Source organism: Vigna umbellata, chromosome 7 (assembly GCF_029865625.1).
Source record: "Vigna umbellata cultivar VRB3 chromosome 7, Vumbellata_1.0, whole genome shotgun sequence".
Classification (NCBI taxonomy): Eukaryota; Viridiplantae; Streptophyta; class Magnoliopsida; order Fabales; family Fabaceae; genus Vigna; species Vigna umbellata.
The window spans coordinates 19,719,911-19,747,861 of NC_142171.1; the positions used below are offsets into that span (position 1 = coordinate 19,719,911).

The 27,951-nt window shown below is 38.1% G+C and overlaps 1 protein-coding gene and 1 non-coding gene across 2 annotated transcripts; both read right to left on the reverse strand.

The window, feature by feature from the left end:
* Positions 1 to 247: 247 nt before the first annotated feature.
* On the reverse strand, positions 248 to 27,951 carry LOC148195350 (uncharacterized). Its single transcript, XM_088095166.1, has 5 exons — positions 27,853 to 27,951; positions 27,539 to 27,697; positions 977 to 1,200; positions 642 to 887; positions 248 to 572 (listed from the first exon to the last, which is right to left on the reverse strand). Exons 1-5 carry the CDS (start codon positions 27,949 to 27,951, stop codon positions 248 to 250), a joined length of 1,053 nt encoding a protein of 350 aa, XP_087951292.1.
* On the reverse strand, positions 2,078 to 2,149 carry TRNAC-GCA (transfer RNA cysteine (anticodon GCA)). The gene has a single exon. It is a non-coding gene; the product is annotated as a tRNA-Cys (tRNA).

A 27,951-nucleotide genomic window follows, 5' to 3' on the forward strand; every position in this document is an offset into this window, starting at 1 on the left:
GAGATGATTGGGAACTTGGAGGTGGCTGGGTTGGTTGTGTTGTTTCTGGTGACTGGGTTGTTTGTGTTGGCTAGGTTGCTTTTGGTGGCTAGGTTGCTTCTGGTGGCTGGGTTGCTTCTGCTGGTTGGGGCCATAAAGGGCAATTATTCCTGTTGTGCTTTGTCTGACGGCAAATGCTACAGTTTTTCCTATGCCCTCCAACACGCATTTGAGTGTCGTCCTTAGTTAACTCCCATGCCTCCAACTTCTATTTTTTCTTTGGCCTCCTAGGCAACTTCCTTATCAGTGGTGGTAGTACATCATTGAAATTTGTGGATTGCCATAGTTGGGGACCATTGAGTGGAAAAATTATGGACGCATACACCTCTTCATATGTGGATCTTCTGAAGCAAGTGGGTATAAAATTGTCTTGATGAACATTACAATAGTTCATTGTTGCAATTGCATGACAACATGGGATGCCACTGATCATCCACTTTCTGCAGCTACACTCTTTAGTGTCCAGATCCACTGTGAATTTGTTCCCAACAGATGAAGTGTGCCTAACCTCAAAAATCTTTCGTGCAGCCCAGCTGAAAGAAATAAAGCACATCCATGCACGTAAATAACAAAATGTATATAAATTGTGGTGATAACATTACCTTGGCAGCCAAAATCTTGACAAATTACATTCTTTCTGAAGCCTCTTCTTTATCTTTGGGCATATTGTGAAGTCCATAGATGCCACCTTGCTTCTGTTGGTGGCCCACCTTTTCATGAGATACACTCTGATATCTTCCATCATTGTGATAATTGGTTTTCCTCTTGCATGAATGAGGACACTATTGAAAGCTTCAGTGATGTTGTTATCAAGGGTATCACACATTGGTTGAGCTGTGAAGCGAGACCTTGACCAAAACATGTTGCACAAAAGAATTCTCAAATGGGTTACAATGCATTTGTGACACTAAAGTGTATATAATGGCTAATGGGTTACCTTGGGGGAATGACTATGAGGTATTTATATGCTTCAACATTGACTTCTTTAATTTTTAGCATTTCTCTCTCCCAAGCCTGGGGATATGTGGTGGTTGCAACACTCCACATCAGATTTTTTAATACCTGCCCACCAAACCTTTTCCTAAAGTTTGCATAGAGGTGCCTTAAATAGTATCTTTGTTCTGCCCGAGGCAAAAGCTCCTGGATAGCTAAGACTAACCCCTGCACAATTAAATGTAGTAATAAAACCATATCCTATACAAAAGCATTAACTAAAAATGAAAATAAGCTACACATTATACCTTCTGCACATATAGAAAAACCTCAAACACTTCAAATTATCAAATGTAAACTCTAACCTGCTTTAATTTGCAGAATTGGATTTGCTCTGCAGATTTCACCTTCAAGATCACCCAATTTGGATTTGCAGGTCCTCTAAAATGCTTATCCCCAAATCGCAATTTCGAATACGCAAACCCTAACTAATAATTTTAATCACTGCCACTGCCACGTTCTCAGTTAATGAAAAACATTGTCACTGTCACGTTATGAAGGTTAACAGCCACATTGCACACATCAGTCCACGCTGTCAGCTGGATCGTTAAATATTTAATGTCGTGACAAAAAATGATTTAATTGGACACTTTTTTCACAACTTGGGACCACATTGAACTTTTTAAAAAAGGTAGGACGAAATTGAACATTTCCCTTATAAAGAGAGACAAAAAAAGGTATTAAGCCTATAAAGTATATGAATGATAAAGCTTTCACTATAGATGGATTAAAACAGCTCTCAATAATGAGTTATCTCATGCAAAAATCACATAAAAAAATGTTGGATGCAACAAAATAAGACCCTCTTTAACAAAATAAATGGAATGAACAAAAATAGATTTTTGTTTCTTTCTTAACTCCTCTAAATGTTTTTAACACGCTATTTATTTTCCAAAAGATCTATTTTAAGATCAATGAAAGATTCTCAAAAGAATTATAAAGGATAAGAGTTAAGAAAATAAATACATATAATTAAAGACTAATTGTATGTAGACAGTTGGGAAAATGTCATAAAAGAGGAAGGGTTGTTAAAAATAAAAGGAAGAGGGCCCAACCGGGTTCGAACCGGTGACCTCTTAATCTGCAGTCAAATGCTCTACCACTGAGCTACGGACCCTGTTTGATGACAAGATGTTTATAATGCTATTAAACTAGTTATCTGTGGTTTGTCACCTTTCCACCCTCGACAGATGCGCATTAGAATTTTTTAAGTCTATGCTTTTTTATCAAATTTAGTTTTGATATATCAATTTCAGAATCAATGAATTAGTTCTTTATAATTGTGTGAACTATATTTGGTGATAAAATTTATTGTGATAATATTGGAAAAAAAATAACTTAAAATGTTTTTATTTAAAGACTTACTCTTCTGTTTGGAACGAAAACTAAAAAGCAGTTTTGTCCAAAAATAAGAAATAAAATCAAAAATTTCTCTAAATTTAATTATCCGTATTTTTTTTTCTAAACAGTACATAACCTTGGTTTTTCATACAGTTCCCTAAATGTATTAGTTTATTTTTCATCGTGTAGTTTACGGAGTGAATTTATCTATATCATCAACTTTAATTGTGAAAAAAGAGAGTACGTTTTGTATGTGGTTATTTGCATATAATATTGATTTATAATAAATGAAGAAATAAAAATAATTAAAAATTTCTTAGATAATATAAAGGTTTAATACATCATTTATTCTTTGGTTCAAAGTGATTCTACTTTTTAGAAAAGTTCAGTAAGACCTCATATTTTGTTAAAAAATGTTCAATCTCGTCCTTTTCGCTCACGCTGTTAAAAACATAATGGTGCAAATGTCATCCTGGTTACCTGAGTGAGTTATGCAATTTGATGAATACGTAGTTGAAAGAATTAAATGCATGGAGAAACATATACGGATGTTTGAAGAATTAGATGCAGAGAAAGAGAAATGTAAATGACTTTTAATGGTTAAAGAAAGAGATATTGATGTATTAGAGAGAGAATATTTCTCTGGACACTACCTATCAATGCACTAGTTTTATACACTCACATCGAGATTCCATCCTATTTTAACAACAAAACCGTGACCATTAGATAACCTCTACATCTCTCATCAATCTTTATATCTTCAAAGAAAACTCCTTTAGCTTCCCTAGACCTATTTTATAGACCCAAAATTTAAAATTTGCACAACAAAAACCTTAGCCTATAACCCTTCACCTTTCTTATAATCCAACAATCATCATCATGCATCTGTTTCACAATATTGTGAGCAACCACTTGTATATTAGCATCATGCATCATCTAAACATCAATCAATATAATCACCATCATGAAGCAACACTCATCACAAACATCATCATCATCAAACCATTGCATCAAAGATAAAGTTTAAGCCAAGTACATCACATCCTATACTAATAACAGAAGCAAAATTACAAAGACAAAAGGAATAAGGTTAGAAAGCTGGGTTGCCTCCCAGTAAGCGTTTGTTTAACGTCACGAGCCTGACTCAATAACTCTTCCAATACTCATCAATAAGTTTCTGGTAGCATAATATCCTTTAGTAGATACTAAATCACCTAGCATCCATCAGTAGATGTTGTGCCACAGTAGGCTCATAACCAAAACAAAATAAGAAAACAAAATTTTAAAATTACATCACCAAATAACAAAAATTTAAGTTTTCAAATCACTGGGCTGTCTCCTAGCAAGCGCTTCTTTAATGTCACTAGCTTGACCCAATAAAGCTCAAGTAACTTCTTTCATGTTAGAGTTCTTCTTTTTCCTCTCACACCAATGATAACAGTTGAAAAACTGTTATTTTCATGCTTAAAGTTGATACTAAAAGCAACCTTTAGACTTAGAAACTAGCTTGAAATCATGCCTTTTGTTTATATTTTCAGAAATAAGAGAGTTGGACAGGTTTATGCTTGATTTAAGTGTTTTTGTGCAGGTTTTGAGGTGAATTTGGTGAAAGAAGTGAAGAATAAGAGAGAGGACATTAGAAAAGACAAGAAAGAGTGCAAAAAGGAGAAGTCGAAGGCACCACTCAGCGGCAAACTACCGCTGAGCGGCACTCAAGAGGTGACGTTGGAACCGCTGAGGGGCAAAATGGCCGCTGAGGGGAAGAAAGAAGACGCGCAATCACCGCTGAGCGGTAAATACCGCTGAGCGGCACTTTTTGGGCTTGGACTTTTGTAATCTTTTGTAACTCTAGATTAATATATAAGGGCTTGCACGTCCTATAGTTAGGCATCTTTGGCAGAAACGAGGCAAACACTCTCTCTTTCACCCCTTTGAAGGAGGATCTTGGATGCTAAGGCTACCTCTTCCACTTTATTGGGTTTATTCTTTCATACTTTCATTGTTATTCATCTAGGTTCACCATGAATATGGTGAACTAAACCTTGTATGTTTGTTGGGGAATCAAAGTAATCTCTTGAAACTCTCATATATGGATTTGTTGAGTACATCTTTGAATTAAGACATATGCTTTCTTTCATCATTAGTTAGGGTTTTTCCTCTTTGCTCAATGCTTGCATTGTTTAACTCATTCTAATGCATGATTATTGGTTTTGTTGATACGGACACGTACGGGGAAATCTAGATCCGGGGAATTTCTCCCAATATTATACTGACAATATTATATTGGTTGCCTTTAAGCTCCTGCACTCATGAACTAATCATTAGGAATGCTAGGAATTGTATGAACTATTTGATTAGGGAGAAGCCATCTAGAATGGTACATTAGAGAGTGGCATTAACAATGATGATTTGAATGTTGAATTCCTAAAATATATGAGAGTGGATGAGATGAAATTGACCCCCAACAACATATTCATTCATATATTTCCTTGAAAGTGTTTATCTTTTGTCTTTGCCATTGATCAATTCATGCATACATATTTAATTTTCGTCTTTGCATATTAAACTTCAATTATCGTGTTCTTAAGTCTTAGCTAATCAACAAATCACATAACTAAACTAGGCCGTGAGTCCTTTGGGAGAACGATACTTGGTCTTACCAAGTTTATTACTTGAAACGATTCGGTCATACTTGCCGATTGTGAAACAAGTTTGTGACATCATATTTTGGTGCTTACAAATTTGTCCATCAAGTTTTTGGCGCCGCTGCCGGGGACTCGTGGTTTAACTGGTTAATTTGTGTGATTATTGATTATCTTTGACTTATTTTTTTTTTATTTTTAATTTAAATTTCGAATTTTTATTTTATCTTATTTTATTTTTCTGTTTATATTTTTCAGTTTGTATTTTATTTGATTTTATTTTTATTTTTTTTTGTTTTCTGTTTTTCTGTTTTCTGTTTTTATTTTCTGTTTTTTATTTTTCGGTTTTTATTTGATTTTATTTTATCTTTTTAGATTAGATTTTATTTTATTTTATTAGATTTTATCTTTTTATCTTTTTAGGTTAGATTTTATTTTATTCTTATTCTATCTTTTAGGTTAGGTTAGATTTTATTTTATTTTATCTTTTAGATTAGATTTTATTTTTTAGATTAGGTTTTATTCTATTTTATTTGATTCTATCTTCTAAATCTTTTATCTTCTTATATCTTTTCAATCTTTATTTTCTCCTATATCTTTTTGTACTAACAAATATTTTCTAGAGTTTTGTGCCTAATGTTTGCAGGATGCAATTCGAACAAGAATTTAATAGGCACTCAATTCTACTAAGGTAATTTCAATCACTGGTGGGATCTCACTCAAGCATGGATCAAAGCCAATTTTGGCAAGCTGCTGGACAATTTGAGAACCAACCACAACAACAATGGCAGCAACAACCCTTTCTATCAGGAAGTTTGGATAGGTTGGAGGACACCCTTCAACGATTTTTGAAAAATTCTGACTCTACTCAGAAAAGCATTGAAGAATCATGTAAAAGAATGGAGATGCAACTTCGTCACATTAGTCAGATATTAAATGATGATGTTAATACTGATGTTAACCTTAAGGAGGAAGGGCAAGTCATTATCACTGAAAGTGACAAGATTCTTGATGAGGAAAAATTAGGGGGAGATGAGGAAAGGGTAGAGAGAAAAGAGAAAGAAGAGTTGAGTGAGAAAGATAAAGATGAAGAAAAAGAAAAAGAATTGGTTGAGAGAAAAGAGAGAAAGAAAATTTGTGTGAAGATAAAGAAGTTGAGGAGAAAAAGAGAAAGGAAGAAAAAAATAAAAGAAGAGAAAAAGAGAAAATTTAGGGAGAGAAAAAGGAAGAAAAAGAAGATGAGAGGAAAGAAGAAGAAATCACATGAAAAATCACATCCTCATCTAAAGAAGAATAATAGGAAGGAAAAGAAATTTAAGTGCTTTATGGAAATCTTCAAGAAATTGGAGATTAAAGTTCCTATGATTGAGACACTGCAACAGATTCCTGGTTTGATCAAATTTCTAAAGAAGTTCAGTAGAAAGAAGAAAAAGAAGAAGGAACATGAGCTTTACTGGGTCAAGCTAATGACGTTAAAAGAGCGCTTGCTGGGAGGCAACCCAGTGGATTTAAAAACTTTTGATTTGGTTTTGTAACTTTTAAATTGTGGATATTATTCTGTAATTATTTTTGTTGGATTTAGCATCTACTGAAGGATGCTAGGTGGTTAAGTATCTACTGAAGGATACTAAGTTTGTAACACCTACTGATGGGTGTTGGTGAGAAGATTTTGCACCTACTGATGGGTGCTGGTAAGTTTGAAACACCTACTGATGGGTGTTGGTGGATTTTGGGTCAGGCTCGTGACGTTAAACAAGCGCTACCTGGGAGGCAACCCAGTTGATTGATTGTTTTCTGTTTGTTTATTTTTAGGATTTGCATAAGCATTTTTAACATTGAATTGCAGGGAACCTATGAGGGGTATGCTAGGAAGGCACGTAGGTCAAGAAAAGAAGGAGAAGGGCACATCAAGAAAGTGCCGCTGAGCGGCAATTACCGCTGAGCGGTACTATCGCAGATGGGCTTAAGTTCCCCTTAGCGGAACCCGAGCCCATTGGGGTATTTTTAAACCCTAAGCTGCGCGTTTTTACATTCTTTCAAGCTCTTCTCTGCACTAAGACTCCCACATATCTCCTCTTAGGTTTCCCACATCTTTTTACTCTTCCCTCTTTAGAAAATTTCTCTTCCACTCACTTTTACACTAGTGTGCTATCAAAGTTTGGGGTTGGAAGAGAGCATTCTAGTTTGGAAGCATTCTCATATCATCTAGCATCTCCACCCAAGTAAGTAAAATGCATTTTGTTCATTCTAGGGTTCTTGAAATTGACTGTGATTGTCAAAGCATGAATATTTAGGGGTTTTGATTTCTATGCATGATTTGATGATATATTTGATGTTTGAACCGATTAAACTGCTTGATTATGAACTGGAAAACTGAAAATTGCATTTGGGTGGAGTTAGGACAGTTTAAAAACGAGATTTGCAAAAATCTGCAGATCACCGCTGAGCGGCATTTACCGCTGAGCGGCACTCTGCCAGATTTGCTTTTTCTGGTTTGTTGCGTGTTTGAATGTGGCACTGGTGGCGCTGAGGGGAAATTCTGGCCCTCAGCGGTGGTTTAGCTTCAAAAGGAGTTTTGTTTTGTGTTTACTAATGATTAACATCATGTTCTGTGGTTTTGGATTTATGTTTGAATGCAGGAATGGCATCCTCTTCAGGAAAGAGATTGAAAACCATGGCAACCAAGAGAAAGGAAAAGGAACCAGAGCAGCCCCATAATGGCAGGTTCCTCTCTAGGAAACATGAGAAGCACTTTAGGGTGGTTCAGGACAGGAGACTTCTAATGGAGAGAAAGGTTGGAATGATACCTAACTTTGCTCCTCAATTTGGAGAGCAAGTGTTAGGGAATGATTGGGGAAAGCTAGCCACTTATCCAGCACCTGCCAACATAGCTGTGGTGAAGGAATTCTACACCAATGCAAAGAAGATTGGTGATTATCCAGCTGAGAATTATTTGGGCTATGTTAGAGGACATGCTATCAGGTATGATCCTGACTCCATCAATAACTTTCTGGATACTGTGTGGGCTGGTGAGCAATGCCGGTTTGCTCTTAGCATGGAGGAAGGTGCTGACTTTGAGGATGTTGAGAGAGTATTGTGCATACCTGGAGGACACTTCCAAAGGAATAGATCTGGCTCAGTGGTTAATATTAGGAGGACAGATTTGACTCCTCTTGCAAAGTATTGGATGGCATTTTCTCATGCTCAGCCATGTTCACATGTGTCAGATATTACTCTCAGCAGGGCACTCTTCATCTACTGTGCTATCAGAAACTTGAATGTTAATATTGGGCAGGTGATAGCTGATGAGATTAGTGTGTGTGCTAACACCTCAAACAACAAAGCACCACTGGGACATCCTTCTTTGATCACTCACCTTTGCAAGCTAGCTGGGGTGGACACTTCTGTTCCACCATTTGAGAGGCCAAGAAAAGCTATAGATGAGGCCTATTACAGACAGTACTGTGGAGGTGAGGAGGCAGCCCAGCCAGTGCCACCACGCCAGGCTCGTAGAGAGAGAAGGCCAGCACAGAGCAGGACTTCTGCTGATACTCATGAGGCAGAACCATTCCAGATGAGGGACATGTATATGTCTCTTATAGGTGCTCAGTTGCAGTCCATCCACATAGGGCAGGTGGCCACGGCTGAGATGATAGTGGGGATGTATGATATCTCTCCAGCACACAGGTGGACTATGGATGAATTCCATAATGTGGTAGCTTGGCCAGAAGAACCATGGCATGGAGTAGCTGAAGCAGCTGAAGCTTCAGCCCGAGACATGGATGAAGATGAAGTTGAGGAGGAGGATGCGTTTGATGATGATGATGATGAGGAAGAAGAGGAAGATACAGAGGACAGTTCAGACTGATGAGGAGCTGAGATAGCATTTACTGATGAATGCTATCATATGATTATGCTTTTGTGGTTTAAGTTTTCTGAACTTATTTGTTTTTTGTTTTTAGATTAGGGTTTGATGTACTCTATGTGAAACCTGGTTTCTTGTGATGGTTTGCTATTAACTGTGATTGTGTGATAAGTAATGCTTGATGATGCTTATTGATTGATTGATGTTGAGATGATGTGCACATTAAAATGCTTATACAGGTGATTCACAAGCTTTGTGAACAAATGCATAATATCATGATTGTGATTGTGAAATTAAGCAGGATGTGCATGTCAAATGTGAATGAGCTTATATGTGAGGTTTTGAGCTCCAGAGTTGTTATTGTTGAATGCTATTACTTTGAAAGCATGAATGACTTTGCCCAGGTTTTCTATGATTGAATCAATTGCTTGTTTTGCATCATATGATCAAAGGCCGTGTTTTTTTGAAACCCTTTTTAATTGCCAAATTCATAAAGTTAGCCTTTTAAAAGAGAACACGTTGTGTTCTATCCTTTGAACCCTTAGCCTTAAATATACACTGAACACCCTTGATTGAAAATCTTTACCTTGAGTTAAGTAGAAGATCTTGTGTGGTATTGTTAAATGTTCAAGTTTGGGGTTATTGGGGAAACATGAAAAAAAAGGAAAAAGCATTGAGCTAAGAGCTAAAAAGTAAGAATATGCAAAGAAAAGAAAAGAAAAAGAAGCAAAGCTCAATGCAAATGCAAAAGCAAAGGCAAAAGAAAGTTGGGAATGAATAAGAAGATTGTGTTGTTATGACTCTCTTAACTCAAGGATTTTGTGATCCAGAAAAACCAATTTTCTTGTTAGCCCAGCCACATTATAAGCCATTGAAAAGTCCTTGTGATGATGCATGCTTGTGAATGTATTTGATTGTGGTAAAATGAAAGGCAAAGTTGATTCATGTGACATTGTGATAGTGGAGTGAATGAGTGAAACACTTTACCTCTTATACACTTGTGTGTTGAGTGAAACACTTTACCTAGTGAGGAAATATTCCATAAGCACATGAGCATCCATGCTTAATTGATTGATCATTCATGAAAAATAGCATTTGTTGGAATTTAAATGACTTTGTGAACACTAAAGCATGTGCACATCTTGATTGAACTCTTGGTCTTAAGCTTGAGTGAAGTTATTACTTATCTTGAAAAGAGGATTTTTGAATAAGTAAACCATCATATGAATTGGTTGGAGATGGAGTTACATTTTATTTGCTTGAGGACAAGCAAAGTTCTAAGTTTGGGGTTGTGATAACAGTTGAAAAACTGTTATTTTCATGCTTAAAGTTGATACTAAAAGCAACCTTTAGACTTTGAAACTAGCTTGAAATCATGCCTTTTGTTTATATTTTCAGAAATAAGAGAGTTGGACAGGTTTATGCTTGATTTAAGTGTTTTTGTGCAAGTTTTGAGGTGAATTTGGTGAAAGAAGTGAAGAATAAGAGAGAGGACATTAGAAAAGACAAGAAAGAGTGCAAAAAGGAGAAGTCGAAGGCACCGCTCAGCGGCAAACTACCGCTGAGCGGCACTCAAGAGGTGACGTTGGAACCGCTGAGGGGCAAAATGGCCGCTGAGGGGAAGAAAGAAGACGCGCAATCACCGCTGAGCGGTAAATACCGCTGAGCGGCACTTTTTGGGCTTGGACTTTTGTAATCTTTTGTAACTCTAGATTAGTATATAAGGGCTTGCACGTCCTATAGTTAGGCATCTTTGGCAGAAACGAGGCAAACACTCTCTCTTTCACCCCTTTGAAGGAGGATCTTGGATGCTAAGGCTACCTCTTCCACTTTATTGGGTTTATTCTTTCATACTTTCATTGTTATTCATCTAGGTTCACCATGAATATGGTGAACTAAACCTTGTATGTTTGTTGGGGAATCAAAGTAATCTCTTGAAACTCTCATATATGGATTTGTTGAGTACATCTTTGAATTAAGACATATGCTTTCTTTCATCATTAGTTAGGGTTTTTCCTCTTTGCTCAATGCTTGCATTGTTTAACTCATTCTAATGCATGATTATTGGTTTTGTTGATACGGACACGTACGGGGAAATCTAGATCCGGGGAATTTCTCCCAATATTATACTGACAATATTATATTGGTTGCCTTTAAGCTCCTGCACTCATGAACTAATCATTAGGAATGCTAGGAATTGTATGAACTATTTGATTAGGGAGAAGCCATCTAGAATGGTACATTAGAGAGTGGCATTAACAATGATGATTTGAATGTTGAATTCCTAAAATATATGAGAGTGGATGAGATGAAATTGACCCCCAACAACATATTCATTCATATATTTCCTTGAAAGTGTTTATCTTTTGTCTTTGCCATTGATCAATTCATGCATACATATTTAATTTTCGTCTTTGCATATTAAACTTCAATTATCGTGTTCTTAAGTCTTAGCTAATCAACAAATCACATAACTAAACTAGGCCGTGAGTCCTTTGGGAGAACGATACTTGGTCTTACCAAGTTTATTACTTGAAACGATTCGGTCATACTTGCCGATTGTGAAACAAGTTTGTGACATCATATTTTGGTGCTTACAAATTTGTCCATCAAGTTTTTGGCGCCGCTGCCGGGGACTCGTGGTTTAACTGGTTAATTTCTCCTTTTGCACTTTTTGATATCTTTTCTGATTCCATCTCTCTCTTTCTTCACTTCTTTCACTAAATTCACCTTAAAACCTGCACAAAAACACTGGAATCAAGCATAAACCTGTCCAGCTCTCTTATTTATGAAAATATGAATAAAAGCATGATTTCAAGCTAGTTTCTAAGTATAAAGGTTGCTTTTAGTATCAATTTTAAGCATGAAAATAACAGTTTTTCAACTATTATCACAACCCTAAACTTAAAACTTTGCTTGTCCTCAAGCAAACAAGATGTAACTCAATCTTCAACCAATTCATATGATGGTTCACTCATTCAAAAATCCTTTTTTTCAAGATAAGTAAAAAATTCATTCAAACTTATGACCAAGAGTTCAATCAAGATATGCACATGCTTTAGTGTTTCACAAAGTCAGTTAATATCCAACAAATGCTATTTTTCATGAATGATCAATCAATTAAGCATGGATGTTCATATGCTCATGGAATATTTCCTCACCAGGTAAAATGTTTTACTCACACACAAGTGTATAAGAGGTAATCACTCAGTCACTCTACTATCACAATGTCACATGAATCAACTTTGCCTTTCGTTTTACCACAATCAAAAACATTCACAAGCATGCATCATCACAAGGACTTTTCAATGGCTTATAATGTGGCTGGGCTAACAAGAAAATTGGTTTTTCTGGATCACAAAATCCTTGAGTTAAGAGAATCATAATAACACAATTATTCTTATTCATTCCCAACTTGCCTTTGCATTTGCATTGAGCTTTGCTTCTTTTTCTTTTCTTTTCTCTTTCTTTTTCTTTGCATATTCTTACTTTTTAGCTCTTAGCTCAATGCTTTTCCTTTTTCATGTTTTCCCAACAACCCCAAACTTGAACATTTAAACAATACCACACAAGATCTTCTACTTAACTCAAGGTAAATATTTTCAATCAAGGGTTTTCAATTTATGTTCAAGGCTAAGGGTTCAAAGGATAGAACACAAAGCGTTCTCTTTTAGTGGGCTAACTTTATGAATTTGGCCAATAAAAAGGGTTCCAACAAACGGCCTTGATCATATGATGCAAAAAAGGCAATTGATTCAATCATAAAAAACCTGAGCAAAGTCATTCATGCTTTCAAAGTAATAGCATTCAATCATACCAAAAACTCTAGAGCTCAAAACCTCACATATAAGCTCATTCACATTTGACATACACATCCTGCTTAATCTCACAATCACGATCATAATATCATGCATTTGTCCATTGGTTTGTGGATGATAAGGTGCAGCTACCTTATGTTTTACTCCATAGTGTTTGAGTACTTTCTCTAGCTGATAATTGCAAAAATGAGATCCTCCATCACTGATCAACACTCTTGGAGTGGCAAAACGTGAGAATATCTGCCTCTTCAGGAATTTAATTACCGTGCTAGCATCATTTTTAGGACAAGCTAATGCTTCCACCCATTTACTCACATAATCCACTGCTACCAGAATATATTCATTGTTGAAAGATGGAGGGAAGGGTCCAACAAAGTCAATACCCCAACAATCAAAAACCTCAACCTCTAAAATACCTTGTAAAGGCATCTCATGACGTTTAGTGATTGTCCCTGCTCTTTGACATTTATCACAATTTCTAGCATGATTATGAGCATCTTTAAATAAAGTTGGCCAATAAAACCCTGATTGAAGGACTTTTGCTGCTGTTCTTTCTCCATTAAAATGTCCTCCATAGGGTGAATCATGACAATGCCAGAGAATTCCTTCTGCTTCTTCATTCGTAACACATCTCCTCAGAAGATTATCTGCTCCAATCTTGAACAAATAAGGATCATCCCAAACAAACTGCTTGGCATCATGCAAAAATTTCTTTCTTTGTTGCCAAGTTAAGTCCTCCGGTATGACCCTTGCAGCTTTGAAATTAGCCATATCAGCAAACCAGGGCCTCTGCTGAATATACATGAGTGATTCATCTGAAAAAGATTCCCAAATTTCAGACTCCTTGCTAGTGACCTCATTGTTGACTAACCGTGACAAATGATCAACAATCAAGTTCTCACTTCCTTTCTTGTCACGGATTTCTACATCAAATTCTTGCAATAGCAGTACCCATCTAATCAAACGTGGCTTAGAATCTGGTTTTGTCAACAAATAATTGATAGCTGCATGATCTGTATAGACAGTCACCTTAGACCCAATAAGATAAGGTCTAAATTTCTCTAGAGCATATACAATGGCCAGAAATTATTTCTCTGTGGTAGCATAATTTAATTGAGCATCATTCAGAACTTTGCTAGCATAATAAATTGGGTGAAACTTTTGTTCTTTCTTGTCGCAACCGGAATCGCGACGGGACGACGATCCAAAAAGAAATCGGGTTTTAAAAAGAGATTTTGGAGTCGCCACCATAGTTTATTCTGGAAAACTACGGAAAAACCATAAAACGATAAAGCACGGTCCACGAAAACCAAAGATTGGGTTCGGGAGTCGGTTACGCGTGGGGAAGGTGTTAGCACCCCACAACGCCTGCCCTAAGGCAGTACCTTTAACTAAATGCACGAATATGATGTGATTTTCAAAATGTTTAACTATGCCCTAAAATAAAATTCTAAAATAAACAAAACATATTTTTTTAGTTTTTTGGGCCCGACAAGGATTGACCTTGCTCCTACGTATTCTCATTCAAAATGAGAAATCAGGGTTACGTAGTTCTTTTTTGAAAATGTTTGAGAGATTTGTTTGAGAAATTGATTGAAAGATTTGTTTGAGAAAATGATTACGGATAAATTTGGATTTTTGGGAAAGTGAACCTGATAAGGACTGGCCTTGCTCCTACGTATCTCCACTTTTGATGGAGAATCAAGGATCACGTAGTTCTGGGTAGCAAGACTATTTGTTGTTTAAAATTGTTGATGTTTTCGGGTTTTTTGAAGATTTTATACCTTTTTTTTGTATTTTGTTTAAGAAAGAGAAAAGGTTGTTAGCACAAGGACGATGCGTGCGATCACACATGTGCATAAACCTTTAAAACATATTTTGTTAATTTTACTTAAGGAAAAGAAAAGGTTTTTAGCACAAGGACGATGCGTGCGATCACACATGTGCCTAAGCCTTTAAAACATATTTTTGGAATTTTAATTAAGAAAGAGAAAAGGTTTTCAGCACAAGGACGATGCGTGCGATCACACATGTGCCTAAACCTTTAAAACATATTTTTGGAATTTTAATTAAGAAAGAGAAAAGGTTTTCAGCACAAGGACGATGCGTGCGATCACACATGTGCCTAAACCTTTAAAACATATTTTTGGAATTTTAATTAAGAAAGAGAAAAGGTTTTCAGCACAAGGACGATGCGTGCGATCACACATGTGCCTAAACCTTTTAAAATATTTTTGTTAATTTTATTTTTTATAAGTAAAATTATTGTATATATATTTTGAAATAAGTGGATATTTAAAAGAAATAAATAAAATAAAATGAAATGAAATAAGATAAAAAGGCAAATAAATAAATAAATAGTAAATAAAAACAACAAAATGGGGTGCCAAAATAGATAAAATTCGAACGGTCAGTCGAAAAGCTTGGTTAACGAGCGGTCCGTGGAAGACATGAATTGGACGAGCGGCAGAAGAAGAGTGATTAGGACGAGCGCCAGAATAAGGAGTGACCTGCGCGAGCGCTATTTGCTTCCTGAACGAAAGATTAAAACCGAACGCTTGGAGACAAACGTCATTGAGACCGAACGTTCAAACGAAGACCGAACGCTTATTAAACAATACAAACCGAACGCTTACTAACACATTACACGACCGAACGTTCACTAACACAAAACAAAACCGAACGTTAACATAACATGACTGAACGTCCACATACAACATGACCGAACGTTCACTAACACAAAACCGGACGTTCACATGAAGACCGAACGTTCATTAACACAAAACAAAACCGAACGTTCACATAACATGACCGAACGTCCCCATACGACATGACCGAACGTTCACTAACACAAAACCGGACGTTCACATGAAGACCGAACGTTCATTAAAACATTATGACCGAACAGTTGACTCTTTGTATGACCGAACGTCCTAAAGATCAGTATGGACGAACGTTCGAAAAAGCAAAGTACGAATGGTGGAGGACGAACGTTCGTGAAAGTTAAAGGACGAACGGTTGCATGCACAGTTGATGGCGAACGGTCGCGTAGGATACGGGAAGAACGTTTGAAAGGGGAGAAAACGAACGCGCACGGTCGAAAAGGTTCAAGGTTAACGAGCGCTCGTTCGTGAGAAGGTTGAATGGTCAGTCGAGAAAAGCTTAAGGTTAACGAGCGCTCGTTCTTTTGGATAACGAGCGTCCGTTGGTGAGAAGGTTGAATGGTCAGTCGAGAAAAGCTTAAGGTTAACGAGCGCTCGTTCTTTTGGATAACGAGCGTCCGTGGGTGTGAAGGTCATATGGACGTTGGGAAGAGGCCGAAAGACGAGCGCTCGTTGTGGACGAGCGTTCGTTGGGAAGATGAGGCGTGATGACGAACGCTCATTATGGACGAGCGTTCGTTGGGTGATATGACGAACGTACGTTGAGTACAGAAGGGTAGATGACGAGCGCTCATTTGGTGATGTGCGAACGGACGCTGAGAAGAGGAGGCTGGTCGACGAGCGCTCGTTGGGGGACGAGCGTTCGTTGGGGAGATGAGGCGTGATGACGAACGCTCATTATGGACGAGCGTTCGTTGGGTGATATGACGAACGTACGTTGAGTACAAGAGGGTAGATGACGAGCGTTCATTTGGTGATGTGCGAAGGACGCTGAGAAGAGGAGGCTGGTCGACGAGCGCTCGTTGGGGGACGAGCGTTCGTTGGGGAGATGAGGCGTGATGACGAACGCTCATTATGGACGAGCGTTCGTTGGGTGATATGACGAACGTTCGGAAAAATGGGCCGAAAAACGTGCGTTCACTATGGGCTTGGCCCACCCGGGTGATTTCTAACCTAGAATTCCCCTAGGGGTTTTGCCTTCCCATTCTCATTCACAATCAGCACATGAGAAACCCAGGGTCCCTTTCTCTGATCGGACTAGTCTAGGGCTGGGATTGCCTCCCTTGAACACCTACGCCACTACTTCTTCCAACCAGCCACCGCGCCACCACCTTCCGCCCGTCTCGGCGTCGGCGGCGACCCCAAGCACCACCGGAACCACGGCCGGCCACGGCGTTCTCTCCCCCTCTCTCTCTCGCACTAGTCTAGGGTTGAGGCTTTTCCACCTTGGGCACCTCCTGCCGCCGCCTCTGCCAGAGCCGGCCACCGTGCACCCCAAACTTCCATTCGACTGGCAGCTGCGAGCCGCCGCAAGCCACCGGAGGGAACCCGACCATCGCGAGCCGCGACTGATGCCACCAGATCTCGGCCTCCCCGTTTAATATTAGAAATTGCTCTTGACGATTGCCCCCATATCCTCTGATTATCTGTTATCTGCTTCGGGTGTTGAAATTGAGATTTTGGTGTTTGGATTGAGATTTTAGTTGTTGGTCACAGGTGAAGAATGAACTCGAAATTTGATGAAGAGCGGGGTTATTTGACACCTTGTTTTGATGTGTTTTGTTCTTCCCCTTCTTCTTTTTTTTTTTTTTTTTTTGAGCATGTTCTGTTAGGGGAGAGTGATATGGTTCTTGTGGTTTCTGTGTGCAGGTTGAAGAGATGAATGGGGGAATAAAAGTTTTGTGAGATAAGAAAGATGGACGCTGTTGGAAGTAATGGGGTTGGGAGTGAAGGAGGAAAAATGGTCTGGATGGTTACGAATCAGAGGGGCGGAGGGCTGGAGTCAGTGCCCCTGGGATCAAGATTGAAGATTGGGCGACAGAGAATGTAGGAGGATTGAGTGTTGTGTGAGGTGGAGTGACACGCCGAGGGAGTTCTCGGTGGATGGTGTCGGAAACGAAAATTGATGATGTGGTTGGAAGGTTGATGCAACAGTGAACATATACAGTGGAATGTATTCAAACAACAGTCATACACAAACAGGAACTTCAACAAAGATATGTGTAAGGGCAAACAAACAACTCTCTAAACAGCATTACTTACCTCTCGAAGATCCGCTTGCTATGGTCAATCTCGTGCCTCCAATGAGTACTCTTCTCCCTTGACTGGCTTCTTCTTCCCTTTCCTTGTTGAATGGTGTCTCTTGTTTCTCTTTGCAGGTGCCAATGTCTCCTTCTCGGCAATGGATGATGATCTAGTGAAGTTGAAGGTCCCGTGGAGCTCTCCCCCACAAATCCCCTTTCTCTCCGCTTTTCTGTGCTACCCTCCCCCTCCGTATACCAAACCGTGCATATGCCATGTAGGCTCCAAAACGTCTCTGCCACCCGCACACTCTGCAGAAACGGTTTCTTGCACCCTCTCCCTCCAACACACGTACACGTCGTACTCCCAACCAAAACACTTTTCTTTTCTCGCATATTTTTACTAAAGACAAAACGTCCCCTTTTCCTAATTCTTTTTTTTTTTTTTTTTAATAAAATAAAAAGGTAAAAACTAAAAAAAACAAAAACTAAAGACACCAGTAAACTAATAAGAAAATACATAAATAAATAATAAAAACGAAAATAATAAAATAATAAAATAAAAAAAATAATAAAAGGGGTAAATAATAAAACAAAGGAGAACAGTCTACGGTAAAGCCAAAACCCCAATCCGGACGAAATTCGGTATTGACAGCTGCCCCTCTTTACTTAGATTTTACTATATAATATGACAAAGTGATGTTTTCATATTATATTGTGAAAGATAAGTAAAGATATAAATACTAATTTCGTCTGGATTTCTAAGGAAGCAAAATGAATACGAAACATAAGTTAAACAAATCGATGAAGAATGTGAGATTGCAACATAAACGATCATTGCCGAGCAGAGGGGCCCAAAATCAAAGAAAAACTAGAGGCGCCAGACAAGACTGGGCTTAAAACGCTGAACCAAAACCGTGCTTGAGGGGAACGAGGTGTACAAACCTCGTGGAGGGTGTACAAACCCTGAACGAATGATGTGAGGTGTGCTAACCTTGTGGAGGGTGTACAAACCCTGTGGATGAATGATATGAGGTGTACTAACCTCGTGGAGGGTGTACAAACCCTATACGAATGATGTGACCTTTTGGAGGGTGTACAAACCCTGTGGATGAATGATATGAGGTGTACTAACCTCGTGGAGGGTGTACAAACCCTATGGATGAATGCTATGAGGTGTACCAACCTCGTGGAGGGTGTACAAACCCTATGGATGAATGATATGAGGTGTACTAACCTCTTGGAGGGTGTACAAACCCTATACGAATGATGTGACCTTTTGGAGGGTGTACAAACCCTGTGGATGAATGATATGAGGTGTACTAACCTCGTGGAGGGTGTACAAACCCTATGGATGAATGCTATGAGGTGTACCAACCTCGTGGAGGGTGTACAAACCCTATGGATGAATGATATGAGGTGTACTAACCTCGTGGAGGGTGTACAAACCCTGTGGATGAATGATGTGAGGTGTACTAACCTCGTGGAGGGTGTACAAACCCTATGGATGAGTGATGTGAGGTGTACTAACCTCATGGATAAATGATATGAGGTGTACTAACCTCGTGGAGGGTGTACAAACCCTGTGGATGAATGATATGAGGTGTACTAACCTCGTGGAGGGTGTACAAACCCTATGGATGAATGCTATGAGGTGTACCAACCTCGTGGAGGGTGTACAAACCCTATGGATGAATGATATGAGGTGTACTAACCTCTTGGAGGGTGTACAAACCCTATACGAATGATGTGACCTTTTGGAGGGTGTACAAACCCTGTGGATGAATGATATGAGGTGTACTAACCTCGTGGAGGGTGTACAAACCCTATGGATGAATGCTATGAGGTGTACCAACCTCGTGGAGGGTGTACAAACCCTATGGATGAATGATATGAGGTGTACTAACCTCTTGGAGGGTGTACAAACCCTATGGATGAATGCTATGAGGTGTACTAACCTCGTGGAGGGTGTACGAGCATATACAATGGCCAGAAATTATTTCTCTGTGGTAGCATAATTTAATTGAGCATCATTCAGAACTTTGCTAGCATAATAAATTGGGTGAAACTTTTGTTCTTTCTGCTGGCCAAGGACAACTCCTATTGCATAATCACTTGCATCACACATTAATTCAAAATTTTGATTCCAATCTGGCGCTACAATTACTGGAGCTGACACTAACTTCTTCTTCAATGTGTCAAAAGCTTTCAAACAGTCTTCATTCATCACAAAAGGAGCATCCTTCATCAAAAGATTACTCAATGGTTTAGCAATTTTTCAGAAATCTTTGATGAATCTTCTATAAAACCCAGCATGACCAAGAAAACTTCTAATCCCCTTTACATTTGTTGGTGGAGGTAGTTTCTCAATGACTTCTACTTTAGCTTTGTCTACCTCAATTCCTTTAGCAGAAATTTTATGCCTCAATACAATTCCTTCAGTTACCATGAAATGACATTTCTCCCAATTAAGAACAAGGTTTGTCTGAACACATCTTTTGAGAACAGTGTTCAAATTAGCCAAACATCTTTGGAAAGAATTTCCAAAAACTGAGAAATCATCCATGAATACTTCAATACATTTTTCTAAGAGATCTGCAAAAATTGCCTGCATACACCTCTGAAACGTAGCTGGAGCATTACATAATCCAAAAGGCATCTTTCTATATGCAAAGATACCAAAAGGACAAGTAAAAGCCATCTTCTCCTGGTCTTTTGGATCTACCACAATTTGATTGTACCCCGAATATCCATCCAGAAAACAATAGAAAGCCTACCCTAATAACCTTTCTAACATCTTATCCATGAAAGGAAGAGGAAAATGATCTTTCCTAGTAGCTTTATTCAGCTTCCTGTAATCAATGCACATACGCTAGCCAGTAACTGTCCGAGTAGGAAAAAGTTCATTCCTATCATTATAAATTACTGTCATCCCACCTTTCTTTGGAACCACCTGTACTGGACTCACCCATTCACTGTCAGAGATTGGATAGATGATACCAGCTTCTAGCAGTTTCAACACTTCTTTTCTGACCACCTCCTTCATAACAGGATTTAACCTTCTCTGTGGTTGAGCACTTGGTTTATAATCTTCTTCCATAAAGATCTTGTGCATGCAATAAGTTGGGCTAATACCTTTGAGATCTGATATTGACCACCCAATTGCTTCTTTGTTGGCTTTTAGAATTTCTATCAACTGCTCTTCTTCTTGTAAAGATAAAGAGTTATTGATGATGACTGGCTTTGTTCCATCTTCTTCTAGAAAAACATATTTCAGATGTGATGGCAATCTTTTTAATTCTAGTGTCTGTGCTTTGACTGCTTCTTCCTTATCAATTATTTCGAATATTGGATCTTCCTCCGGACTCTTTTTCAATGTTTCCAAGTCCATCAGACATTCATCAATCAATTTCTCTTCTTCTTCATCTAAATCCTCACATGCATCAATGAGAGTTTTTTCCAATGGAGAAATATTTCGCACCATCCTTTCTTGCACCATACAAATTTCATCAAGTTCATCAAATTGAAAACATGCTTTGTCATCATTTGGATATGTCATGGCTTTGGATACGTCAAAAGTGACTTCTTCATCATCAACTCTCAATTTAAGCTTACCATTCTCTACATCAATCAAAACTCTAGCAGTCTTCATAAAAGGTCTCCCAAGAATAAGAGGAACATCACTATTCCCTTCCATCTCCATCACAATAAAATCCACTAGGAATACAAATTTGTCAACCTTCACTAGAACATCTTCAACCACTCCATATGGATATTTAAGAGACCTGTCCGCCAATTGAAGAGCCATTTTGGTTGGTTTAATTTCCAACCCCTGAATTGTTCTGCACATGGATAACGGCATTGAATTAATGCTAGCTCCCAAATCAATCAATTCTCTTCCAACTTTCACATCTCCTATGGTACATGGAATAGTGAAGCTTCTTGGATCTTTAAGTTTAGGAGGTAGTTTCTGTATGATTGCACTACAATTACCCTGTACATTGATAGTTTCCTTTTCAATGTACTTGTGTTTCTTTGTGAGGAGTTCCTTCAAAAACTTTGCATATGCTGGCATCTGTTGCAATGCTTCAGAGAATGGTATAGTAATCTCCAACTTCTTAAACAACTCCATGAATCTTTCCAACTGCTTTTCTTTCTCCTTCCTTGAATAACTCTTTGGATAAGGAAGTGGCTTTTCACACTCTTTTTCTTTTTGTCTCTCCTCTCTCTCTTCTCTCTCTTTTTTTCTCTCCTCTCCTCTTCTTCTTTTTTCTTTTTCTCTCTCTCAACTCTTTCTTTCCACTCACATGTTTCTTTTTCACTCTCACTCTCATTTTCTTTCTCCTCTCTTTCTTTTTTTCTCTCCTCTAACACTCTACCACTTCTAGTCACAACAATTTTACACTCCTTTCTGAGATTATCATGTTTCATCTTGTCAACTATTCTCTCAACATAAACCTCCATATTTTTAAATGCAGCATCTACATTCTGACAATAAGACGTATTCGTCTTCAAGAATCTTTGGAAAGTCTCTTCAAGTTTTGTTGTTTTCTCAGATGGAGTAGATTGCATTTGCCATTTTTGCTGTTGCACTTGAACCATTGATACCTGTTGTATTTCTTGTGGTATTTGAGAAAGCTTCATAATTACTTCTTCCAGCTGTTGAGAGGTAATTCTATTTTGAATAAGCAAAGCATCATTTAATTGTAACAACTCCTTCTGATTAAGATATCCTTTTTCAATGTTGAGTTCGTTGTCACTAGTAGCCATATTTTCAATAATTTCTGTTGCTTCCTCTGGAGTTTTCCAGTTAATGTTTCCTCCTGCTGAGGCATTAAGCATCATCTTAGTTTGTGAACCAAGACCTCCAAGGAAAGTTAGGACTACTTCTTCTTCTTTGAAACCATGCATGGGAGTTTTTTTGTAACAAGCTTTTATACCTGTCCCATGCATGCCCCAGTGATTCTTCCATGCCCTGCTTAAATGAAGAAATCTCTTTCTTGCCTTTTGTTACCTTAGATTGTGGGAAGTACTTGTTTAAAAATTTTGTGACCACTGCTTCCCACTCTGTGAAACTTTCTTCAGGGAAAGAATTCAACCAATGCTTAGCATTGCCTCCCAATGAGAAAGGAAACAAGCTAAGTTTGATAGCTTCGTTTGGCACCCCATTAATCTTTACTGTGTTGCAAATCTCATTGAAGGTAGTGAGGTGCTCATATGGGCTTTCATGAGATAACCCATTAAATTGGTTGCTTTTCACCAGTTGAATCAGTGTTGGTTTGACCTCCATATTAGCTGCATTGACTCTAGGTCTAGCTATACTGTTAAAGTGCTGAGGTCCAGCTATATTGGTGTAGTCAGCAAGAGTTCTTCTAACATTGTTGTTCTCCATATTTTCTGTGCTATGAACAGAACCTTGTGGTGATGATTGTAAGAGAGTTTCTGGAGAAGGGAAAAGTTCTCTAGATGTTCGGATTCTTCTCCTCCGTCTACTCTCGTCTAGACCTTCAAGAAGAGGTTCTGTTGTTTTCTTGCTCTTTGTTCTAATTGCTTCCTACATACACAAGAAAACAAAACCCTAAAAAATATTTGTTAGCACAAAAAGATATAGGAGAAGATAAAAGATTCAGAAGATAAAATAAAATAAAATAAAATAAAATAAAATAAAATAAAATAAAATAAAATCAAATCAAATAAAATCAAATCAAATAAGATAAAATAAAATAAAATAAAAACCGAAAAAATAAAAACAAAAAATAAAAACAGAAATTCAAAATTAAAGTCAAAGATAATCAATAATCACACAAATTAACCAGTTAAACCACGAGTCCCCGGCAACGGCGCCAAAAACTTGATGGACAAATTTATGATCACCAAAATATGATGTCACAAACTTGTTGAACAATCGGCAAGTATGACCGAATCGTTTCAAGTAATAAACTCGGTAAGACCAAGTATCGTTCTCCCAAAGGACTCACGGCCTAGTTTAGTTATGTGATTCTTTGATTAGCTAAGACTTAAGGACGAAATAATTGGATTGTATTATGCAAAAGACGAAAATAAACATGTATGCATGAGGTTTTGATCAATGGCAAAAGCAAAAGATAAGCACTTTCAATGAAATATATATATATGAATATGTTGTGGGGGTCAATTTCATCTTATCCACTCTCATATATTTTAGGAATTCAACATTCAAGTCATCATTGTTAATGCCACTCTCTAAATTACCTTGTCAAGAAGGCCTATCCCCAATTACGAGTTCATACAATTCCTAGCATTCCTAGTAATTAGTTCTTTTAGCACAGGAGCTTAACGACAACCAATATAATATTGGGAGTAATTCCCCGGATCTAGACTTTCCCGTACGTTCCCGTATCGACAAAATCAATAATCATGCATTGAATGAGTTAAACAAAGCAAGCCTTGAGCAAAGAGGAAAAACCCTAACTAATGATGAAAGAAAGCATAAGTCTTAGATTAAGATGCAAGCACAAATTCCATATATGAGAGCTTCAAAAGATTACATTGATTCCCCAACAAACATACAAGGTTTAGTTCACCATATTCATGGTGAACCTAGATGAACAATAATGAAAGAATGAAGGATAAAACCCTAGAAAGGTGAAGAGGTAGCCTGAGCATCCAAGATCCTCCTTCAAAGGGGTGGAAGAGAGAGTGTTTGCTTCGTTTCTGCCAAAGATACAAACCCTAGGACTTCCTAAAGCTTATATACTATTCTAAAATTACAGAAAATCTAGGCCCAAGCCCATAAGTGTGCCGCTCAGCGGTAAAGTACCGCTCAGCGGTGAGTGCGTGAGTAGTTTCTTCCCCTCAGCGGCCATTTTGCCCCTCAGCGGTTCCAACGTGAACTCCTGAGTGCCGCTCAGCGGTAAACTGCCGCTGAGCGGTAACTTCGGCTTCTCCTTTTGCACTTTTTGATATCTTTTCTGATTCCATCTCTCTCCTTCTTCACTTCTTTCACTAAATTCACCTTAAAACCTGCTCAACAACACTGAAATCAAGCATAAACTTGTCCAGCTCTCTTATTTATGAAAATATGAATAAAAACATGATTTCAAGCTAGTTTCTAAGTATAAAGGTTGCTTTTAGTATCAATTTTAAGCATGAAAATAACAGTTTTTCAACTGTTATCAATAAACTGTTGAAGGGTTTCTTCAAGCTTTAAAGTTCTGTCAGATAACGCAGATATATGTTGCCATTGTGATTATTGTTGCTATTGGTCTATTGAATTGTCCTACTTGCCCAGATTGCCCAAATTGACTTTGACCCATACTTGGGTGAGGTTTCCACCCTTGATTGAAATTACCTTGGGAGAATTGATTGCCCATATATTTGACGTCTTCTTGGGCCTCCACTGGAAAAGCACAATGACCATTGATATGATCACCACCACATAATTCACACAATTTCTGTTGAACCTGTGAAACATTTTGTAGCTCCTTTGGCAATTGAGAGAGTTTCTTCGTCAAATTCTCCAATTTTTGAGTGATAACCTTATTCTATGCAAGTATAGCATCATGAGATTGTAACTATAGGACTCCCTTCTACTGAGGTGGAGCTCCTCTTCCATTATGCATCTCATTGTTATTAGTAGTCATGTTGTCAATCAATTCATAGGCTTCCTTTGGAGTCTTGCACTTAATATTACCTCCAGCCGAGGCATCTAGCATCAATTTGGTTTGTGAGCCAAGACCTCTAAGGAAAAGAATGAATATTGTTGCTACATCAAAGACATGCGTGGGCATATTTCTTAACAAGCTCTTGTATCTATCCCATGCTTGACTTAAAGTCTCCTCCATGCCCTGCCTGAAAGAGGAAATTTACCTTTGTTGATTTTCAACTGTGGGAAGTATTTGTTCAAAAATTTTGCCACCACGGCTTCCCATTCAGTAAAGTTGTGTTTCGGGAAAGAATTCAACCACAACTTAGCATTGCCTCTCATTGAGAACGGAAACAAACTAAGCTTGATAGCGTCATCCGACACTCCATTGATCTTCACAGTGTTGCAAATCTCATTGAATATGGTTAGATGCTCATATGGACTTTCATGAGACAGTCAATTAAATTCGTTGCTCTTCACCAATTGTATCAACGCAGGCTTTACCTCCATGTTTGCAGCACTAACCCTCGGCCTTGCAATGCTATTAAAATGATGAGGGCCAACAACTATTGTGTAATCTGCTAAAGTGCGTCTGCCATTATTTTCTCCAGTCATCTCTTTAGTGCTTTGTTAGATCCTTGCAGTGGAGGTTGTAAAAATCTGTCTGGAGAAGGGAACAATTCCCTAGATGTTCGGATTCTCCTCCTTCTTCGACTCTCGTCCAATCCTTCACGAAGAGGTTCCAAGGTTTTCTTGCTTCTAATACAAATTGTATGCTGCATACACAAGAAAACAAAACCCTAGAAAACACTTATTAGCACAAAACAAACAAAATAATAAAAAAAAATCAAGTCAAAGCTAATCAACAATCACACAAATAGAATAGTTAAACCACGAGTCTCCGGCAACGGCGCTAAAAACGTGTTAAGACTCCGGCAAGTGTATCGAATTGTATCAAGTAATAAACATGGTAAGACCAAGTATCGTTTCCCTAGAGACTCACGGCCTAAAAAGTTATGTGATTTCTTGATTAAATAAGACTTGAAAACAAACTCTTTTGGTTTAGAATTCAAATACTGAAAAGTAAAATATGCATGCAATTTGATCAATTGGACAAAAGTGCAATGATAAACGGATTTGATATTATGGTATGAATATGTTGTTGGGGTTAGATTTCACCTAGTTTACTCTCACGTATATACGCCTTCTACTTCTTCATTAATGTCAATGTCATTATCTAAAATACTTAAAACCCGATTCCTCGGCTAAGAAAGCCTATCCTTAATTATTAGTTAATACGATTCCTAGCATTCCTAATAATTAATTCTGAAGATCAGAATCTTAAGACAACCAGAATTCATACCCCCATTCTTGTGCAATACTGCTTCTAGGAATAATACTCCAAAACATGAATTGTAAGATACCTTCCGGTACTCATGCAAATCATACATCATGCTAATGAATGAGTTAAACAAAGCGAGCAATACGCGAAGAAGAATTACCCTAACAATTAATGAATGAAGCATATATAATCAAGAATCAATTCAATACACGAGAGTTTACAGAGGTTACATCATTCTCCAACAACAAATAAAGTTTAGTTCACCATTGACATGGTGAAACTAGATGAATAATGGAAAAATAATGAAAGACAAAACCCTAGAAATTGAAGATAGGAGCTTCCGCATCCAAATCCGCCTTCGAGGGAGGAAAAAGTGTGGTTCTGTGCCTATTCTGTCAAAAGATGTGAACCCTAGGACATCCAAGCCCTTAAATAAAACATAAAAATAACATAAAATGTGTCCAAGCCCACGAAACTAGCGCTCAGGCGTTGTGCGGTTCAAAACTGTTGCTCAGGGTCAGCTCAAAAGGCAAGTAGGCATGGTGCGACTCGAGGAAGTGGTGCTCAGCACCCCTAAAAAGGGTGCCCAGGCACGAGCCAGGGGCATCCTGTGCTGAGGGCTCTAGAAAAAGGGCAGCCAAGCGTGAGACAGTGTACTCTAGGGCTGAGGGCCCCTAAAGTGGCGCTCAGCGTTGCTACGATCCTCCTTTCTAATGGTTTTCTAGTTCTTCCTGAGTTCCAACTCCTTACTACTTCAACTCTTCTTCGAAATCGTCTCAATTCTTGTTAAAAACAACGAAATCTAGCACCAAAGCATTCAATTCACCTTCAACTCTCTTATTCATCAAAACTATGATTTTAAGCTAGTTTCTAAGTAAAAAAGGATGTTTTTAGTATCAAATAACGGTAAATTCAACTGTTATCACTTCTCTAATATCGCTTTTGGCATGACGTTCAGGGAGGAGCCATACCAAAACACGTGTTATGATGTGATATAAGCATTTCACAGAAACATGAAGAGCCTTGGTATGCCCTCTCCCCCAAGTAGGTATCTCCTCATCGGTAAAGGTGAGGTAATTATTAGCAGTGATGTTGCACACAATACCCTCAAACCTGTTTAGTGAAATAACCTGCTCCACATGAGCCTCATTAAGTATCTTCATCAACAACTTTCTATGGGAAGTAGAATGCATGAGCAATTCTAACAAGGAGATCCGGGCAGGCATGCAGTTTAACTGTTCCACCACTTTGTACTCACTTTGTTGTATGAATTTTAAAAACTCACCAGCCTCTTCCTCATATATTTCTTTCTTATTTTCCTTGTCAGGGTCTCCTCTGTCTGCACACCCTTCCCCTTTGGAAGCTCCTTAGCTTTTGCTGCCAT

Excerpts from the sequence above, each read along its gene's own strand:
- LOC148195350 (XM_088095166.1), bottom strand. The coding sequence starts at position 27,951 with ATGGCAGCAAAAGCTAAGGAGCTTCCAAAGGGGAAGGGTGTGCAGACA. Across the intron at positions 1,201-27,538 it reads ACATCATAACACGTGTTTTG|GGGTTAGTCTTAGCTATCCA; the intron begins GTATGGCTCCTC and ends TTAATTGTGCAG. Across the intron at positions 888-976 it reads CTCATAGTCATTCCCCCAAG|GTCTCGCTTCACAGCTCAAC; the intron begins GTAACCCATTAG and ends GTTTTGGTCAAG.